The sequence below is a fragment of the Moschus berezovskii genome, chromosome 6 (genome assembly GCF_049115385.1).
Source record: "Moschus berezovskii isolate FMDL1 chromosome 6, NW_MosBer_1.0, whole genome shotgun sequence".
NCBI classification, from domain to species: Eukaryota; Metazoa; Chordata; class Mammalia; order Artiodactyla; family Moschidae; genus Moschus; species Moschus berezovskii.
In genome coordinates this window covers 69,623,383-69,645,565 of record NC_142465.1, presented here as the reverse complement: position 1 = coordinate 69,645,565, position 22,183 = coordinate 69,623,383, and the positions used below count along the sequence as shown (strand labels likewise).

The following is a 22,183-nucleotide window of genomic DNA, read 5'->3' as shown; positions in this document are numbered from 1 at the left end:
TTATATGGGCATTGTGAAAAAGAAAGCTTGAATGACATTGCTGTAAGTTCCATCTCATAGTTTTAGTTCCTTTCATTATGGCATAGACAAATGGAAAGAACAGTAGTTAGAGAACCTGAGCGTTTGGCTATTTCCTGGCTAACCTGGGTGAGTCCCTTAACTTTCTGGAGTCTCAGTTACTCCACCTGTAAAATGGGACAGCAGTGTCATCCCTGATCATCATATAGAACTGTGTGAGGCCTAAATATCAGAAAGTGCAAAAATGTATTTAAATACCTGATATGATTATTGTTGTTCCCATGCTATAGGTTTGTACTTTATGAAACACAGTTGTGTAAAAACAAAGATTCATACCATAAAAAATATCCCAGATGCAGAAACAATAAGTCGACTGCATTTATCTGCAAATGCTTGATATGGTTCTGGCTTGCCTGAAATGGGATTCATCCGCTCTTTCTTGGAATACTTGGCTTCAAACTGGGGCCGTATTTCTTCCTAAAAAACAAGCGGACACATTTTTACATATTGAAGAGGTACTCAGACAAGAAGAAAAAAAAATCATTTTACCCCACAGGAAAACAGTCAACAAATGCCACAGTCATCACTCACTCAATGATATGCACTTGGAAACCCAGGTTTAAATATTTAGAAATTGGCCACTTATAAAGAAAATCTAAAGAATGATGATCTTCAGTTATTATCATCATGGCTCTGTGATTTAGACTAATAGTTAAGTATTTCTATTTTCTTATTAAATGATACTTGAAAGAAAGAAACTGAGAGTGAGAAAGGGACCAATTTGTCCCTGTCCCCAGTAGTTTGAAATAACTAACAAGCTGTTATTTATTATTGAGGAATGATAAAACTTCTCAAGAGTGAAATGTCCAGAATTCATTTTATGAGTTATAATGGCAATATAATTCTTAGTTTTCTACAATTTTTAGATTTTCGATTGAGGCAGCTGAAAACCTGGTGAATCTATTTTTTTAAATAAGCTCCTATAGGAGTCATTCACCCTTAACCATAGATTTTAATGCGTTCTTAATTGGTATTGAAAACAAGGTAAACGCCTTTCAAATCCAGTTAAAATCAAGGCTCCTCTAATTCTAAATCAAACTGAGATTTTTATTTCATTGAGTTGAGCCCCCATCCAATGTGAATGGCTTCTGACCAAAAGCAATTACAGGATTAGGAAAAGATAAGCAACAAAATGGTGTGCTGAAGTGGTTCTGATTAATTAGGAACTTGTTTTATATATCTTGGAAGAGGCAGGAAAAGGAGCAGAAACTCTGGTGCAAGGCACACTTGAGTTAATTCAGGCAGAAACACTCAAGAGGTGGATGAAGGTACAGAAAGCAAAGAAGGACCTGACAGAAGAGAAATTATGGAGGGTCGGGTAGGGGCCACCCTGTGTAGGATGAAAGGCAGCCTGACTCCCTCCACAGGATAAGCCCGATGTTGGCTTCACGCAGATAATCAGGAAGGTCATGGGGAGAGACAGTTATAAACAGCCTCTGCCTCCTTTATTTCAGATATAGGATATATCAGATCTAGAATATTCTGCTTCTTTAGGAAACTCAATTCATCAGGCTATAAGTGTCATCAAGGGTCACTAAGTTAATCATCCAGAAACTGAGGTCAATCATGGAGGCAGACCTGTCATCCTGGGTATGACAGGCTAAGTTTTGTCCCAACCCTACCTCCCAATTCGTAAGCTGAAGTCCTTACCCTCAGCATCTCAGAATGTGTCTGTATTTGGAGACAGGGTCCCTACAGATGTAATTAAGTTAAAATGAAGTCATTAGGGTGAACCCCAATCCAACATGTCTTTGTAAGAAGAGCACATTTAGAGACATGCACAGAGAGAAGACCATGTGAAGACACAGGGAGTAGATGGCCATCGACAAGCCAAAGACAGACAGGGAACGGATCCTTCCTTTAAGGCCCTCAGAAGAAACCAGCCCTGCCAATGATCTGACTGCTCACCTCCAAACTGTGAAACAATTTCTATTGCGTAAGCAGTGGTGCCTTGTTATGGTAGCCCTAGAAGGCAATGGCAAGCCACTCCAGTACTATTGCCTAGAAAATCCCATGGATGGAGAAGCCTGGTAGGCTGCAGTCCGTGGGGTCGCTGGGGGTCGGACACGACTGAGCGACTTCACTTTCACTTTTCACTTTCCACTTTCACACATTGGAGAAGGAGATGGCAACCCACTCCAGTGTTCTTGCCTGGAGAATCCCAGGGACGGGGGAGCCTGGTGGGCTTCCGTCTATGGGGTCACACAGAGTCGGACACGACTGAAGTGACTTAGCAGCAGCAGCAGCAGCAGCAGTCAGGTAATACTCTGGGTTACCCCCGAAGGAGGCATGCAGCTCATCTGGGTTCTTTTGCACAGCAAGCTGAGAGCCACAGGCTAGGAGTAACAGGCATTTCTACATTGAATCCAGACTTACTAAAGATACATTTACCCTAAAGGTACCCACATAGTGTGCCCACCACAAGTGCCAGTGGTGACTTTAGACTGGCTTAATCAAAGTTACATAAATAATGCTACACTTTATAGCTGACAGGGGAGAATTTAGAAACATTTTTATTTAGAAATGAAAAAAAAAATCCAAAGGTGAAGTAATTTGCCTTAGATGACACAGCTTCTTGGTGGTGACTTGGATACCCAGGAAAGAGCATTTTCCATCCCATGTGAAAGCTACTCCCATACAAACATGGAACAAAAACCAGAACACCTCCACCCAGGAGGAAGTCTCGAATGCAGCCTTGCTGCAGCTGGCAGCCTTCAGAAACCTGGGCGGTCCCTTCCAACTCAGGAAACCATTTTCTGGAGAGTGAATGCTTATACAAGCCTGAGAGGGGCCTTAGCACAGAAACAAGGATTGCTGAAAATCCCAGTATCATGTCTAGGTTTAAAAACTACCCAAATATGTTCATGGGCTTGAGGAGAAAAGGCATCCATCCACAAGGTATGTTTTGAAGGAAAAAACATTCCCCTCAAAATTATGTTCCCTACCAAGGCTATCCCAGGGCTAAAATTCTCAGTTATGTTTACAGATGATTCCATTTAATTTATAAAAATAAACATATGTGTCTCTTGGAAGGAAAACACCCATTAAGACCCATGATCATATCATATATGAGTAGTGCATTGGATTTACTTGCACTTGTAGGCTCTCAGGAAACGGAACTCAGGAGAGGCAGGGGATGAGAGGAAGGAAAGACGAGTTCAGGCCTGGAGTGACTCTCAAGGGAAAGGAGGGTCCGAGAGACGTACGATGACCAAACTCGGCATGGGGCCTCAAGTCTTTTGACAGAAAGACCAGACACAGGTTAGGAAAGGGCATGGTGTACTAGCCTGGAAGGGATAGTAACATGCTGAAAAAGTGGAGTCTGAGGGCCCGAATTTACCTCTGCTGGACAGTTTCATATAGCGGTGGCTGGCTTTTAACACATCAACCAAAGAGCTTGCATGAGTAGTGGTTCTCCCTCAGTATTTATAATGTGAGAATCCTTCTGAGCTGTCCAGGGTCCTGAAAACTTAATCATTTCCTTGGAGAACTTTATAGGAGGTCTACATTCAAGGGCCTATAACTGTAAACTAATATTCTTCTGACACAGAAGAGAATGGATAATGTTTAAGGAAACTAAACAAATCTTACTACCAATTCTTCTGATGCCTCTACATATAAGTGAAATGCTTTACTTAGTCATGAACTTCTTACTCCACTAAGAAATGAAAATGTATTTTTTAAAATTCTTCTGCTACATTTTTATACTGCTTGAAATTTCTTGCAGAGACAGGTATAAAAATGCTTTATGATTCAACCTGACTTCCGTCACAGAGCAGAAAGTGATGACTCAAGAGGGATTGTGTATTTCTTGATTATCTGCTCTTTTTTTAATTGAGGTAAATAATACAAACCTCCTCTTCTTCCCAGTCTATCAAATCCCAGTCATAAGCAATTACTGCTCTCCGTCTTTTCCAAAACTCCAGGAAAACTGTTGCTGGAACAAGCAGAGAAAGACAGACATTTTCAAATAAAACAATGTCTTGAACTGTGTCAATAGATAATGAAGCCATTGTAAAGAATGATAGCTGTTTGTGTAAGCATTCTTGAATATCAGAATTGCTAGCTAAACATCATTTAACAAAGATCATTTTCTGAGAATTACTAAGCCTGTGTCAAACATAATGAAAACTCAAGAGATTTAAATTAAACTGATTTGCAAGTCATGGCAGAACAGACTTATTAGAATGACAAAGCTTCTGGGATGTAAGAATACAAAAAACTAGGTTACCAATATCTTTCCAGCTGATAGAGTATTTAACAACTTATTGACCAGAGATATATTACTACATCTTTTGTCACCTTAACATTATTGACTAGAGATGTATCAATAATCGCTTACATAACAAATTGCCAGAGAAGGAAATGGCAACCCACTCCAGTATTCTTGCCTGGAGAATCCCATGGACAGAGGAGCTGGCAGGCTGCAGTCTGTGGGGTTGCAAGAGTCAGACATGACTTAGCAACTAAACTACTACTACTAACAAACTGCCAGCCACAGGCGTTAGTTTCTACAAAAATCCCCTGGTCAATAATGTGTTAAAAAGCGCGGAACAGAAAAGCAAAAACAAAACTTATCAGTTCACATGTATTTAATTGGCAGAGATTTCTCATTCCCTCCAATCCTCCTTAGGACAAGTATCCTCATATTAAAGTCAAGGGTGTTATGGCAAAACCAACCAATATAATATTGTAAAATAATTTGCCTCCAATAAAAAATAAATTAATTACTTAAAAAAAATAAAGGCAAGGGTGTAAATTGTATTAAAAAACCTTTTCCAACCTGTTCCAACCTTTTTCAACATTTACCTTTACTACCCAGGTAAAGCTGATGGTGATCCTCGTTTAGCCAAAGTAACTTTCTGCTCAATTCAGTTTAAATATATCAACACAAACGAATTGCTGAGTATTATAAAATGACAGGTCAAAAAATGATCAAGACACATTCCTGTTGCCTAGGAAGCCACAAGCCAGAAGAGGGGACACACACACACTTTCACTCACTCACTCAGAGGATGGCTGCAACTAAGAATCGCACAGAGACACCCTAGGAGAGGGAATTGTCAGATCCTTCTCTACTGGGTCTTACTGTGTAGTCAGATTAGAGAAAGGGAAAATATGTCAATGTCCTATGTTTGGAATCAGTTTCATGGAGAAAAGTAAACATCCAAATGTTCATTCCAAAGAGAGATAATAACTTCCTTCTTTTCTGCTCCCCTTTGCCCTCAGTTCAGTTCAGTCACTTAGTCATGTCCAACTCTTTGTGACCCCATGGACACAGTTAAGAGCTCTCTGGTTTGTGACTTAGACATTCTTAGACTTGAAATCCAGTTCAGATACAAGCTGTGCTACTACTGGCAAATGAATTAACATTTCTAATTCTCAATATCCTGCTAAGCAAATGTAAGATGGCAATATAATCCCTATCTACAATGGCAAAATTCAAAATACTCTAAAAGTTTTAAGTTTTTCTTCCTAAGTCTGGCACAAATTCATCATGTGGCAAGCTGTGACCTTGACTGAGGTGATGCTACTCAAAGTCTTTATTAATCCATCTTAGACTAACAAGTCTAAGTTAGTCTTAGACTAATAAGACTAACAAGTCTAACAAAACATAAGTGACTTGTAGGACAATATTGAGTGGTCTAACATATATAATTGAAATACTAGATAATATGATTCTGCAAAGTTTTCTAAAAACATGCAAGATCTGTACACTGGAAATTATATAACATTGCTTAAATAAATTATGAAACAATTAAATAAATGGCTAAATTACATTCATGGATAGAAATATTTGATATAAAGTCTTCAGTATTCCCAAATTGATATACTGCTTCAACTCAATTGCAATCAGATATTAGCATTTTGGAGGGGGAAGAAGTTGACAAGATAACTCTACAATTTATATGGAAATGCAAAGGACCTAAAGTAGACCAAACGATTTAAAATAATAAGTTTTTGAGGCTTACTATTATACTATAATAATCAAGAGAGGATGTTATTATATAAAAGTACATGTATAGATCAAACAGAAAAAATTCCAGGTTTAGACCCACACACGGTCAATTGATTTTCAACCAAAAAATGGCAAGAAAATTCAAGGAAGAAAAGGATAATCTTACAGCAAGTAGTACAGGAAAAACTGGATACCCACATACACAGAGAAATGAATCTGACCCTTACCTTACACAATGTACAAAAATCATCCTCAGATAACTCATGGACCTAAATATATGATCTAAAACTATAAGTTCTCTAGGAGAAAATAAAGAAGAAAATCTTAGGAATCTTTAATTGGCAAAGATTTCTTAAATAAAAAGCACAGAATAAAAGAAAAAAACTAATTTGGAGCTTTAGAAGTAAAAAATTCTTACTTTTTAAAAGATACCATTAAGAACATAAAAATGAAAATCACAAACTGGAAAAATATTTGCAAACATATATATGCTAAAGGACTTCTATCCAGATTAAAAGAATAACTCTTTTAAATATAAGAAGATAGTAACATATGGGCATTTGAACAAACACTTCAATAAAGATGTGTAGATTGCAAACAAGTTCATGGAAAGATGTTCAACATCAGTAGTCATCAGGGAAATGCAAATTAAAACATGTATGTTGTCATATGTGAAATGAATCACCAGTTCAGGGTTGATGCATGTTACAGGATGCTCAGGGCTGGTGTGCAGGGATGACCCAGAGGGAGGATAAAGGGAGGAGGGAGGTGGGAGGGGGGAGGGGGGTTCAGGAGGGGGAACTCATGTATACCCGGGGCGGATTGATGTCAATATATGGCAAAACCAACTAATATAATATTGTAAAATAATTAGCCTCCAATAAAAAAAAAAATCCATCCCAGAGAAAGACCAGGAAAAAAAAAAAACCACAATGGGATAACACTATATATTCACTATGATGATAAAGACTATTAATTCCACTTATTTGTAAGGATGTAGAACACCTGAAGTGCTCATATAATGCTGTTGGGAATGCACAATTGCATAGCTACAGTTTTTTTTTTTAAATAAAGTTAGAAATTCTCTTATTCTATGATCAGCAATGCCACTCTCAATTATTTTTCCAGGAGAAATAGATACAAAGATTTTTATACAGAACGTGCAAAGAAGTTTATAAGAGCCATTAAGTCTTAGATGAACAAAAGCTGGATTGAATCCAAATACTTATTAACATTTGGATAAACGAATAAAATGAATAAACAAATTTCAGTATACCTCAGGCAAGGGAATATTATTCTGTACTAAAAAGAACAAATTATAGACATATGCATCAACACGTATGAATCTCAACAGCATTAATCTTACTGGAAGAAACAAAATGCTAAATATCGAAAGATTCTATTTGTATGAAATTCCAGAACAGATGAAACTGTAATGACAGAAAGCATGTTGGAGGTTGCCAAGGGGCTGACTTCAGAGGCATGAGGAACCTTTCCGGAGGATGAAGATGTTTTATGTCATCATTATGGTAACAGTTACATGACTATATACGATTTGACATGACTTGTCAAAATGTACACCTAAAAAGCACTAGATTTTATTTTATTCAAATTATACCTAACCAAAGCTGACAAAAACATTTCATGATTCTGTCACTCAGAGAAAACCACCAGCAATATATTATAAAATACCTTTGTTTAGGTTCACAAGAAACATCTTGACCAGGCCCACCATTGAATGACTGCAGGAAAGAAGAAATTAACACATTCCCCTCCAGAGTCTGGCCAGAACCAGGAAATACCTGCAACGACTTATAGCCTCTTTTACTTTACCTCCTCACTTCTCCCGCTTTGTTCTAAAAATGAAACTGGCATCCAAACCCAAGCAAGATAGTTCTTTAAGACACTAGTCAACTATCTTCTCAGTCTGCTGGCTTTTCAAATAAAGTCGCTGTGCTGTGCTTAGTTGTACAGTCATGTCCGACTCTTTGCAAGCTATGGACTACAGCCCACTAGGCTCCTCTGTAGGGATTCTCCAGGCAAGAATACTGGATTGGGTTGCCATGCCCTCCTCCAGAGGAATCTTCCCAATCCAGGCATTAAATTTGGTCTCCTGCATTGCAGGTGGATTCTTTACTATCTGAGCCATGAGGGAAGCCCAAGAATACTGGAGTGGGTAGCCTATTTCTTCTCCAGGGGTTCTTCCCAACCCAGGAATTGAACTGGGGTCTCCTGCATTGCAGGCAGGTTTTTTTAACAGCTGAGCTACCAGGGAAGCCCAGAGTTGCTATTCTTTACCCCAAACCTCATCTCTCAATTTAATGGCCTGTTGGAAGGAAAGTTATGACCAACCTTGATAATATATTAAAAAGCAGAGACATTACTTTGCCAACAAAGGTCCGTCTAGTCAAGGCTATGGTTTTTCCCGTGGTCATGTATGGATGTGAGAGTTGGACTGTGAAGAAAGCTGATCACTGAAGAATTGATGCTTTTGAACTGTGGTGTTGGAGAAGACTCTTGAGAGTCCCTTGGACTGCAAGGAGATCCAACCAGTCCATTCTAAGGGAGATTGATCCTGGATGTTCATTGGAAGGACTTATGCTAAAGCTGAAACTGCAATACTTTGGCCACCTCATGCAACGAGTTGACTCACTGGAAAAGACTCTGATGCTGGGAAAGGTTGGGGGCGGTAGGAGAAGGGGACGACTGAGAATGAGATGGCTGGATGGCATCACCGACTCTGTGGACATGAATTTGAGTGAACTCCGGGAGTTGGTGATGGACAGGGAGGCCTGGCGTGCTGTGATTCATGGGGTCGCGGAGAGTCAGACACGACTGAGTGACTGAACTGAACTGAACTGAGCAGTGAGCAGTAGGAACTTGAGGATGGTGTGAAAGTGCTGCATTCAATATGCCAGAAAATTTGGAAAACTCAGCAGTGGCCACAGGACTGGAAAAGGTCACTTTTCATTCCAATCCCTAAGAATGGCAATGCCAAAGAATGCTCAAACTACCACATAATTGCACTCATCTCACATGCTAGCAAAGTAATGCTCAAAATTCTCCAAGCCAGGCTTCAACAATATGTGAACTGTGAAATTCCAGATGTTCAAGCTGGTTTTAGAAAAGGCAGAGGAACCAGAGATCAAATTGCCAACATCCACTGGATCATAGAAAAAGCAAGAGAGTTCCAAAAAAATATCTATTTCTGCTTTATTGACTATGCCAAAGCCTTTGACTGTGTGGATCACCACAAACTATGGTAAATTCTTCAAGAGATAGGAATACCAGACCACCTGACCTGCCTCTTGAGAAATCTGTGTGCAGGTCAGGAAGCAACAGGTAGAACTGGACATGGAACAACAGACTGTTTCCAAATAGGAAAAGGAGTACATCAAGGCTGTATATTGTCACCGTGCTTATTTAACTTATATGCAGAGTACATCATGAGAAACGCTGGGCTGGATGAAGCACAAGCTGGAATCAAGATTGCTGGGAGAAATATCAATAACCTCAGATATGCAGCTGACACCACCCTCATGGCAGAAAACAAAGAAGAACTAAAGAGCCCCTTGATGAAAGTGAAAGAGGAGAGTGAAAAAGTTGGTTTAAACATTCAGAAAACAAAGATCATGGCATCTGGTCCCATCAATTCATGGCAAATAGATGGAGAAACAGTAGAAACAGTGGCAGACTTTGTCTATTTTGGGCTCCAAAGTCACTGCAGATGGTGATTGCAGCCATGAAATTAAAAGACACTTACTCCTTGGAAGAAAAGCTATGACCAACCTAGAGAGCATATTAAAAAGCAGAGACATCACTTTGCCAAAAAAGGTCCACTTAGTCAAGGCTGTGGTTTTTCCAGTAGTCATGTATGGATGTGAGAATTGGACTATAAAGAAGGCTGAGCACTGAAGAATTGATGTTTTTGAACTGTGGTGTTGGAAAAGACTCTTGAGTGTCCCTTGGACTGCAAGGAGATCCAACCAGTCCAACCTAAAGGAAATCAGTCCTGAATATTCATTGGAATTACTGATGCTGAAGCTGAAACTCCAATACTTTGCCCACCTGATGGGAAGAACTGACTCATTTGAAAAGACCCTGATGCTGGGAAAGATTGAAGGCGAGAGGAGAAAGGGACAACAGAGGATGAGATGGTAGGATGGCATCACCGACTCAATGGACATGAGTTTGAGTAAATTCCAGGAGCTGGTGATGGACAGGGAGACCTGGCGTGCTGCAGTCCATGGGGTCACAAAGAGTCAGACACGACTGAGTTACTGAACTGAACTGAGCAGTGAGCAGCAGGAACTTGTACACAGTAACACTCACATACCCAAAATCACACTTTATTTGTACACTTTGCATCCTATAGAAAACTTAAATACAGCTTTGTGTTATGTTATTATGTGCTTTGAAAGAATTTTTAATGGCTACTTACAATTTCCTTAACCATTCTATTGTTGGATATTTAGGTTATTTTCAGTTTTTGCCTAATACAAACAAAGCAAGGAAAACGCATTTATGTATGATGTTCTTATTCTGTAATTAAGATCTTCTCTGATACCCAATTCTGCATAAAATTTTGACTGAGCACTGGAACAACCTTCTAAGTGTCTACCTGTTACTTACTGGTCCCCCCTTTACCCCTTCCACTGCTGCCACAGTTCACAACTGATGATGTCACATCCAAGTTTACAACTTCACTTGGCTTTCTATTGCCTACAGGGTGAAGCCATGGTTGTCTGTTGTGGTACCGATGTCCTGTGATAAGCAGGATTCAGGCTTCAAAATGCACTGTTATAGTTGAATTGTGTCCCCCCTGGCAAAAATATTTTTATGTCTCAAACCCCAACCTCAGAATGTTACTTTCTTTGGAAATAAAGTAACTACAGATTAACTAGTTGAGTTCATCCTGGAGTAAGATGGGCCCTTAACTGAATATGATTAGTGTCCTTATATAAGAATACTGCCATGTGAAGACACAGGGAGAATGCAGGTGAAGGTGGGGGCAGAGATTGGGGTGATGTGTCAACAAGCCAAGGAGTGCCAAGGATCACTGGCCATCACAAGGATCTAAGAGAAAGGCAGGGAACAGGTTTCCCCTCAGAGCCTCCCAAAGGAGCCCACCTTGCTCACACCTTGATTTTGGACATTTTGCCTCCAGAACTGTGAAAGAATAAATTTCTGTTGTTTTAAGCCACCTACTTTGTGGCATGTTATTACAGCACCCTTAGGAAACTAAGATAAATTCTATGTCCCTAGCACATGGAGTGTTTAAGCATTCCTTTTCAGAGTTTTGTCCACATGGTTTTCAGCTCAGAATGTTATTCAAACTTCTCCCTGACTCCACTCCTTTGCCTGGCAAATTTAAGACTTGGTTCTAACATCTCTCCCTTGGGTGAAACTTTTTCTCCTTTCATTTTTGCCTCAGGCAGTTGGCTGCATGGACCCTCACTGTCCCTTCATAAATCGGACTTAATGCCCACTATTATAATTACCAACTTTTGAAAGCACAGATCACATCTTATTCATTTTTTGGGGTAAACCCAGTGCCAACAGACAGAATATACAGTGTCTGCTGAGAAATGAAATCTTATAACAGCCTATAGAAGGTGCATTCCACCATGGACATATTTTGGTACAACTCTGAGTTGGCAGATTCAGTTCAGTTCAGTTGCTCAGTCATGTCCAACTCTTTGTGACTCCATGGACTGCAGCATGCCAGGCTTCCCTGTCCATCATCAATTCCCAGAGTTTACTCAAACTCACATCCATTGAGTCGGTGATGCCATCCAGCCATCTTATCCTCTGTTGTTCCCTTCTTCTCCTGCCTTCAATTTTTCTTAGCATCAGGGTCTTTTCAAATGAGTCAGCTCTTCCCATCAGGTGGCCAAAGTATTGGAGTTTCAACTTCAGCATCAGTCCTTCCAATGAATATTCAGGACTGATCTCCTTTAGGATGGACTGGTTGGATCTCCTTGCAGTCCAAGGGACTCTCAAGAGTCTTCTCCAACAACACAGTTCAAAAGCATCAATTCTTCGGCACTCAGCTTTTTTTACAGTCCAACTCTCACATCCATACATGACTGCTGGAAAAACCATAGCCTTGACTAGATGGACCTTTGTTGGCAAAGTGATGTCTCTGCTTTTTAATATGCTGTCTAGGTTGGTTGTAGCTTTTCCTCCATGGAGCAAGTGTCTTTTAATTTCATGGCTGCAGTCACCATCTTCAGTGATTTTGGAGCCCAAGAAAAGAAAGATTAGATCTGGTTTAAATCCAGACTCTGCCACTTACCAGCTGCTAGGTAATCTTGGGTCAAGTGACATAAACATAACCTCTCTGAGCCTCAGTATCTTCAAAAGGGAAATATTAATTTCTTTCTGGTGGGTTATAAGAAAGTGATGACATGTCATATGTGACTGTACTTATGTACCTAATAGGAATTTAGTAAATGTGTATCTTTCTACTTTTCAATATACAATCACCAGTTTTTGTTGGATGATATAAGAGTATAACGGAGAAGGCAACGGCAAGCCACTCCAGTACTCTTGCCTAGAAAATCCCATGGATGGAGGAGCCTGGTAGGCTGCAGTCCGTGGGGTCGCTAGGGGTCGGACACGACTGAGCGACTTCACTTTCACTTTTCACTTTCACACATCGGAGAAGGAAATGGCAGCCCACTCCAGTGTTCTTGTCTGGAGAATCCCAGGGATGGGGGAGCCTGGTGGGCTTCCGTCTATGGGGTCACATAGAGTCGGACACGACTGAAGTGACTTAGCAGCAGCAGCATAAGAGTATAAAAAATAAAATTAGTGTAAATATCTAAAAACAAAGACAAATTATATAATTTATGCAAAAAAAAAATTCTTCATCAATCACAGATGAGACCATATACAGAATCTTTGAATTTGCATTTAAACAACCACAAACTTTTTATTTTGATTTGAAAGCTCTGAGGATCTTGATTTGTTTGTTTACTGGTGATAATTTAATTTTCGGCAACACTAAAAGAGGAAGAAAGAAACAACAGAGGAAGGAGAACAAAAAGAGAACAGAGGGAGATAATATCCTTCCTGGCAAATCTCTGCCAGTATCAAACTCTCCAACAACTCATTTTATTTTCCCCTAGGGAGAGAGCTCAGAGAAGGCAATGGCAATTCAATCCAGTACTCTTGCCTAGAAAATCCCATGGATGGAGGAGCCTGGTAGGCCGCAGTTAACCCACTCCAGTGTTCTTGCCTGGAGAATCCCAGGGATGGGGTAGCCTGGCGGGCTGCCGTCTGTGGGGTTGCAGAGAGTCAGACACGACTGAAGTGACTTAGCAGCAGCAGGGAGAGAGCTAATTTAAGCCATAAATGTTCTGGTCCCTGAATCTTTCTAAACCACTCTGATTCAAGTCCAGAGCCCTAGGCTTATAGTATATTGGGTTGGCCAAAAGTTCCTTCAGGCTTTCTGTAAGCGCTTACTAAAAACCCAAACAAACTTTTTGGCCAATCCAATACCTCTCGGGTCCCCAGGAGGCCCTGCCATCATGCACATACAAACAAGAACAAAGGTGGTAGAGAGCTCTGTCAAGATTTCTAACCCCACACAAAGGCCCTTCCGGATTCTACAGATGATTTCCAAATGGAAACTTATTGTTTCTCTGGTGAACACAAAGCAAAAGGCAACAAAGCAAACACATCAACTTCATCCCTTCTGAGGCCTTGTAAACCACTTACATCTGTTCTCCTCATCTCCATATCCAGCAGTTTCCCGAAAATAAAGTGCATGTGTTTTCCTAAATGTTGTAACTTGTCAATCGTAAAGTCTGGTCCTGAGACCATTAAACCAAGCTTCGTTAGAACTGACATGTTTTTACAGAACACTGCCGTCACAAAGCAGCATTTATAGTGGGCTCAGGATGAGTGTAACCGTGCTTTATCTTAAAATTCAGCTCTTTGAAGCAGAAGCAAACAGGATTACAGACAGCACATGATCCTAGTGGTGGAGTGGAGGAGCTAAGCTTGTCCAGTTTTAACTCCTGGCCTTACCACTTTCTATCTATCGCCCAATTTTCTCATCTGTCACATGGAAACAGTGACAGTCCCTTTGTCAAAGGTTGCTCTACAGATTAACTGAAGTGATGCTGTACAACTCTTAGCACAGTGTCCAGGATGCAGTAAACCCTTAATAAAGGCTTGTGTTATTGTAATCATTACTATTATTGGCTAGTCTAGATTTCTGCAAGAGGCAAAGTCCTATCTACAAAGAAACACCTGGGGTAAATCATTCTTTTTCTCAAACTAGCTTACTTCTGGGAACAGTACAGGATTTAAACAGTGAGTTGTCAATGAAGACAAAGTGATTCAGAAAATGAATTATTCCAGGCTTGCCTTGCCTGGAGTGGCCCCAAAATGTTCCCTTGTGGTCACTGGTTATTACACAACATCTATCAGATTCTTAATGAATACCCTCCAACACACGAGTGCTGTCAGATCCCCAGTCCATCTACTTGCAACCTCCATGCTTCAGGCTTCACTTCAGTCCACTGAGGTTGACAGAGATAAAATAATAAAAATCGATCTGTTATCCCCAGTATAAAAGGTTCCAGCTTGCAAGGAAGGAATGCCATCCCCTTTATAATGGTGGTACTGGGTGAGGGGTGGTGATGACAACCTCTACCTTATAGACAATTATCATTCTACCAGAATTTTACTTCTGGGTAACTATGGGAGAAGAAAATATGATTTCAGTCAAAGTGTATGTTAAATTGATGGGACACTGAAGTGGGCAAAAGAGTTTTAGGTATTAATTCTTCCAGAACACTACTCTCTCTACAGAAGTGTTAACTCATTACACAGTAGACCAGTAGCCCAAAGCAGAGCTTCCCCATATGTGTGCCAGGAATGGATTATAGGTTTGCAAGGTCCTAATCCCATCAGCTACTGGTTCCAAATAGGAAAAGGAGTACGTCAAGGTTGTATATTGTCACCCTGCTTATTTAACTTATATGCAGAGTACATCATGAGGAATGCTGGGCTGGAAGAAGCAGAAACTGGAATCAAGATTGCTGGGAGAAATATCAATAACCTCAGATATGCAGATGACACCACCCTTATGGCAGAAAGTGAAGAGGAACTCAAAGGCCTCTTGATGAAAGTGAAAGAGGAGAGTGAAAAGTTTGGCTTGAAGCTCAACATTCAGAAAACGAAGATCATGGCATCTGGTCCCATCACTTCATGGGAAATAGATGGGGAAACAGTGGAAACAGTGTCAGACTTTATTTTTTGGGGCTCCAAAATCACTGCAGATGCTGATTGCAGCCATGAAATTAAAAGACGCTTACTCCTTGGAAGGAAAGTTATGACCAACCTAGATAGCGTATTAAAAAGCAGAAACATTACTTTGCCAACAAAGGTCCGTCTAGTCAAGGCTATGGTTTTTCCTGTGGTCATGTATGGATGTGAGAGTTGGACTGTGAAGAAAGCTGATCGCTGAAGAATTGATGGTTTTGAACTGTGGTGCTGGAGAAGACTCTTGAGAGTCCCTTGGACTGCAAGGAGATCCAACCAGTCCATTCTAGAGGAGATTAATCCTGGGTGTTCATTGGAAGGACTGATGCTAAAGATGAAACTCCAATACTTTGGCCACCTCATGCAACGAGTTGACTCACTGGAAAAGAGTCTGATGCTAGGAGGGATTGGGGGTGGGAGGAGAAGCAGACGACAGAGAATGAGATGGCTGGATGGCATCACCGACTCGATGGACATGAGTTTGAGTGGACTCCGGGAGTTGGTGATGGACAGGGAGGCCTGGCGTGCTGTGATTCATGGGGTCGCAAAGAGTCGGACACGACTGAGCGACTGAACTGAACTGAACTGAGGGCTAGGATGCTTAGATCAGTATTATACCTGGCCACAAGCAGGCTCCTTCATGGACATTAGCATATTGTACAAGTATTATCATTTTCTATGTGTCATGTCTTGAAAAAGTTTGGAAACCACTGGTTTAGGAAATGAGAACATTTTTCAGTCTCCTCGTTTGTAACCATGGCAAAACTGCAGTACTGGATGGCTTATTATATTTCATGATCATGGTTACCAATACATTCTAGAAAAGCCAGATACACATTCTTGACCTGAGAGGTCATTCCTGAACCAAAACTCTATTATGGTTAGCTTCCATTGTCTGCAAGAGATACAGTAATGGGTAGCACAAATCATGAGGGCTTTTGCAAGGCCCACAAGAGGAGGCAGAAATCCCACAGGAATTAAAAGAGACCTATTCAGACAGGATATGGAAGCCAACAGCTTGAGAGATTATAGACATAAGAGACCCTGGGCTTCACCCTGATACTCCACATGACTTGGCTACATTCTGTCTCTGTTTCTCTTTGGGGGATTGTCTTGCGTCTTCTCCAAGTTGGCTACCAGGTGGTTTCTGTACGCTCTATTCTAATTTTCTCCCACTAGTTCTTTGTTTCTGCTCATTTCCAGGTTCTGACTGGTCCTAACTTCAGTCTGCTGAGAATCTCTCCGTCCTCACTGCCACCCACTGCCAGTCCCTCTCCCTTCCTCCCTCTCTGCATATTTCAGTGTCACTTTCCACCACCCATTCCCAGTGTCCTTCCACATTCTCCAAGCCACATTCTTAAGAATGAGACTCTGGGTGGCACTACCAGTTCCTGTTTGGCCAGAACCTCAGAACTTCTCCTAGGCCACTTTCACCAACCTGTGGTTTGACTACTCCTGGGACAAACACCCACTGGGTGAGAGGAACTGGTATCAGAGGGTTCAAAAATGTCCCTTCAACAGAGCTGTGGTGGGTGGGACCATTTTCTTTTGAAGAGCTTGAGGTAAAGAAGACATAAAATATATAGGACAAGCCCCCTAAAGAAACAAGGGTTTATATTTCTACTTGTCAAAGAGGCCATTTAAACGTATTCATTGTCTCATAAAGAAATTCTTTTGGTGGGACTTCCCTGGTGGTGCAGTGGTTAAGAATCTGCCTTGCAATGCAGGGAATGTGGGCTTGGTCCCTGGTTGGGGAACTTAGATTCCACATGCCTCAGGGCAACTACACCCGCATACCACAACTACAAAGTCCATGCACCACAAAATCCCATATGATGCAATGAAGATCCCATGTGCCGCAACCAAAAACAACACAACCAAATAAGTATTTTTTAAAAAATAAATTCTTATGGTAATTTTCTTCTCTTTTCCTTCTTTTCCTCCAATCCATCCATTTATCCATCCGTCCATCCTTCCAATAAACATTAATCTCTTTGTCTTTAAAAGAAATGTATAAGGATTCCCATGACCATAATGGGCCTTGTGGACCATGAACCTATGGGAAAAATCGTGTATACAAATTATTATTAGTGCCCAAAGAATGGGCATAAACCAAATTCTATCAAAATTCAAAGGAGGAAGACACTTTCTGGCTGGTGAAGATGCCATTTCATCTGGGCCTTGAAAGTTGGCAAAGATCCTAATATTCATTCTAGACATAGGGAGCAACATGAACCTAAGTCTCGAGTGAGTAGAGTTCAATAACCTCAAAATTGAGATTTCTGGCCTTTTATGTTCTACAAGAAATGCATAAATGTTGTAAAAAGCATTCAAACCAAACTGAAAATATATAGTGTAAAAGGTGTCTCCTCACTGTTCACTTACCCTTCCATGAAAGATAACCTCCTCTCCAAAGGTAACCACCATTAATCATTTATTACGAATTTTTCCGGACTTTTATATATGATTAAATTAAAGCTCTATAATTATTTTACTAGGAAGATACATCAAGGCTGTATATTGTCACCTTGCTTATTTAACTTATATGCAGAGTACATCATGAGAAACACTGGGCTGGATGAAGCACAAGTTGGAATCAAGGTTGCCGGGAGAAATATCAATAACCTCAGATAGGCAGATGACACCACCCTTATGGCAGAAAGCGAAGAAGAACCAAAGAGCCTCTTGATGAAAGTGAAAAAGGAGAGTGAAAAAGTTGGCTTAAAACTCAACGTTCAGAAAACAAAGATCATGGCTTCCAGTCCCATCACTTCATGGGAAATAGATGGGGAAACAGTGACAGACTTTATTTTCTTGGGTTCCAAAATCACTGCAGATGGTGACTGTAGCCATGAAATTAAAAGACACTTGCTCCTTGGAAGAAAAGTCATGATCATCCTAGACAGCATATTAAAAAGCAGAGACATTACTTTGCCAACAAAGGTCCATCTAGTCAAAGCTACTGGTTTTTCCAGTAGTCGTGTATGGATGTGAGAGTTGGATCATAAAGAAATCTGAGTGTCGAAGAATTGATGCTTTTGAACTGTGGTGTTGGAAAAGACTCTTCAGAGTCCTTTGTACTGCAAGGAGGTCCAACCAGTCCATACTAAAGGAAATCAGTCCTGAGTATTCATTGGAAGGACTGATGCTGAAGCTGAAACTCCAATACTTTGGCCACCTGATGCAAAGAACTGACTCAATGGAAAAGACCCTGATGCTGGCCAAGACTGCAGGCAGGAGGAGAAGGGGACAACAGAGGATGAGATGGTTGGATGGCATCACCAACTCAATGGATATGAGTGTGAGCAAGCTCGGGGAGTTGGTGATGGACAGGAAAGCCTGGCATGCTGCAGTCCATGAGGCTGCAAAGAGTTGGACATGACTGAGCGACTGAAATGAATAGTACTGAGGAAGACACTGTTAAACCCAAAAGTGGGAGAAGTAACTCCTTTGGGCTAAATAATTCTTTCAGTGAATGTTCCATCTTACCTTGTTATTATATGGCTATTGGTTTGAAACTATTTAAAAAGACTCAATTCAGCATTGCAAGTAGCTCTTGTTTATAAGGAGTCATTTTGACCAGAACTGGAAGAATGCTAGAGGTGAGTATTCACACACTAGTCAGATGAAAATATTCCACTCACATTAGAAAGTCCCATATACACTGAGATGTGTAATCAGGCCTTAACCATCAGACCTATTGGTATACTATAAGCTTTACTTTTGTCTCCAACAGAAGGTGAATTTTACTCCAATAATGGAATGCTGATGAAATTGTTGGAAGGCTTAAGAGAAATAAGACATGTTGTCCTGTAAAACATCACCTTAAAAACAAACCAAATGAATTATTTATCAACTTGTGTCTAACAAAACAGCCAAACTGAATTTACTTATGATTCTTCCTCTCATATTCAAAATCAGATTTTAAAGGAACATATCATAGAACAAATGATGGGAACTCAAGTCATACAAATGTAGAACACTTACCCCAGACTGCCATGAAAACAGCAAAGAAAACAGTGGCTCCATTGTCAAAAAGGTGGGTTACCTGGGAACATGAATCACAGTTAAACCAATATCTTATATACAATATTCCAATTCATATTTTTCACATTCTGGAAAAATAGCTCTGATGATGCGATGAATTTTAAAGGGTTTCTTTGCGGGATATTCCTTTTAGATCATAAGGAAGAAGTTGTTTTTTTTTTTTTTTTTCAAACTGTGAAATAGTTTGGATATGGAAAAGAGAATTTGCTCCATTTATGTGAGTACCACTTAGTTGAGCATGGATCAGTAGCCCCAGTGGTGCTATTAAGAATTTCCTTTTGTGCGTTATAAAAACTAACACACATCTATATATGGATAGGTTTGTATTTAAGACCGGTAGGTATTCATGTTGCTGCTGTAAAGGTTTCTGATTTTCCCAGCACTGGTTTTAACACTTCATTTATTCTCTTTGAAAACATGTCTATTTTGTGTGTATAGTTTTGAACAAACATTTTCTGGGCTGCCCTCTGGACTTCAGCACTGTAAAGAAGAGCAACCCATTAACACAAACCACTTCCAATAAAACATCAGGTAATCACTACATTTACCTCTTATTCATAACACAGAGACAGCCAGCAAATACTTTATTGCTAGAATAATACATTTTATTGCAATCACCATGGCAGAAAGCAAAAATATCTATTTTTACTACACAACTGCCGAGCTCATTTCCACCTCCAGGATAAATCACACCAGTGTCAGGCCAAATTGAAATGATGACTGATACGTTCATAAAGCATAACCTTTTTTTGGTGCTTTATAGCTCTCCATAAAGTATACTTTACTGTCCCTTGGAGAACATGCCAAGTATAAGCAGGTCTTTTCCTATTATATCAGAGTACAAAATATTTCAAAAATTTCCACAAGTTTATGACTTATTTCTTTAAACATAGGAGAGATGGGCAGCATTTTAATACTTAGTGTGAGACAAGTCTACAGCCAATTTATTTTGAAGAAAGAAGGAGTGTTACGCTGTGTACATCAGGTGGTCAGCATCAAATCAAGCCTGAAAGTCCTAGTGGAAGGTGGTTAGTTTGTGCCCCTTACTAGGGTATTCCATGGTGGAAACTCCCTGCACCATCAGGGAAGATTCTGGAATGGATTGTGACTGTCATTGTTTTGGGCTGTGTGGATCAGCTTTCCTCCTCCTCTGGTAACAGAACTCTCATGTAGGTCACTAGGAGTCATGTGGCTCAAATACAGCCCATAGGAGTCCTTCCCTGGGATTGGTATGCAAACGCTTGGAAAGACACATTTTCCAGCTGCAGTTACCAATCTGGAAATATGTTTATCAGGGTGAATGAATAGGAACATCCAGTCCCTCCTAAGATGGTGAGCTAGGATAAGCTGATGGCTCCCTCTGCCAAAATCAAAGTCAGAGAAACAGGAGAGTTGATTTCAGGAATGGACAGAACAAAAACACAGAAACAAAGAGCCTGAGAAATGCTGGGGGAGTTAGAAGGTTGCTTTAATGTGTGTGTGTATGTGTGTGTGTGCACGCGCACACGCGTGTGTGAGATGGTGGGGTGGAGGTGGTTCCCAAGCAGAGTGAGAACATAGGATAGAGAAATATGTAAGTTCCATTCTAGCCCCTTACCTCAGTGGTCACTGGAAAATTAGTTTCCCCTCCCTCAGCAATCAACTACAGCAGGTCAAACCATGAGGGCAGGTATTCGTGGGGGTGATGTCAGGATGCTCAGAGAGTCCTGTTTTGTTGGAGAAATGAGGGATGTAGGTGCAGCCTGGTCATTTGGTCTCAGGCTTTCACTTCTCAGAGTTTTCCCTCTTAAACCCCAGGGATGGTTGGTTACAGTCAAGGGGGAGAGCCTTCTCCCAATTCTGCTTTGTTCTAAGCAGGATTAAAAAGGAAACTGGCCAGAAAATTCCTACACTCAGTTGTGCCTGGGACACACTGTTCTCTTCTCTTTGTAAACTCACCAGGGCTGACCTGGCTTCTGACCCTCACCCTAAGTGACTGATACTTCATGGGACCAGCACTCATGGGCTAAAATAACAGGATATTTGGGGAAGTCAGCTGCCTCCAAAAAACTCCAAACTAGGCAATATACACTTTCTAAAACAGTCATTGATGAAATCTGAGCACTTGAAACTATTCATGATGCTCCTTTTAAGGAATTATTATAGCTCCCCTAAAAAAAGATTTTTACTCAAGGTAGACCTTTCACATAACAAACACTCCCAAGCAAAAAATAACTGGGCTTCTGAGATTCCCCAAAAGCAGGATTTTTACACCTGAGTCATTTGTGCTTAGCTCACAATCTTTAAACAAATTTATATTACTGAACAAAGTCTTCTGATTCTCAGCACCACCTCTCTATTTCCTAAGCTCATGCTACTGAATTTGTTCATCCAGGCAGGTACATCTGCACGTTCACCAAAGGAAGGGAGAGTATTTTGTGCTTTTTTGGGTGTTTGTAGCACATATTAAGAGGCCAGATCTTTCTAAATTCACAACTGGATGCTTATCCTCCTACCAGATTGGCCACCTGCAGGCCTAGAGACAGCATGAATGGGCAGGCGGGCTCCTGGGCTGTCGATTAAATGTTCCTACACTTAAACTCTGCAATGCCAGCCGTATACTCAGAAAAATCCAAGTCACAGTGATTGTAGAGGTTACATAAAATCTGCCAACCCCTTTTATACCTGAAATCTGGGTAAACTGATGGGCAGTGGGTCTTGGAAAAGTCTTCATCAGTCTTTATTTTGGCCATTGCTTTGCATTAATGATACTACCCTTCAGTAATAAACCCTAGAATTTCAATGAACATGTCTAAAACTTTAATAAAGTAAGGTATAGTA

General features: G+C 40.5%; 1 protein-coding gene across 5 annotated transcripts in view; it reads right to left on the bottom strand.

The window, feature by feature from the left end:
* ANO4 (anoctamin 4) overlaps positions 1 to 22,183 on the bottom strand; it is a 473,781-nt gene that overhangs the window by 56,409 nt on the left and 395,189 nt on the right. For all 5 annotated transcript variants that reach the window (XM_055395518.2, XM_055395515.2, XM_055395519.2 and 2 more), the window contains 3 exons: positions 19,304 to 19,364; positions 3,933 to 4,015; positions 355 to 495 (listed from right to left, as the gene is read on the bottom strand). In XM_055395518.2, the coding sequence (XP_055251493.2) occupies positions 355 to 495; positions 3,933 to 4,015; positions 19,304 to 19,364 (285 nt within the window). The remainder of the gene's footprint in view (positions 1 to 354; positions 496 to 3,932; positions 4,016 to 19,303; positions 19,365 to 22,183) is intronic.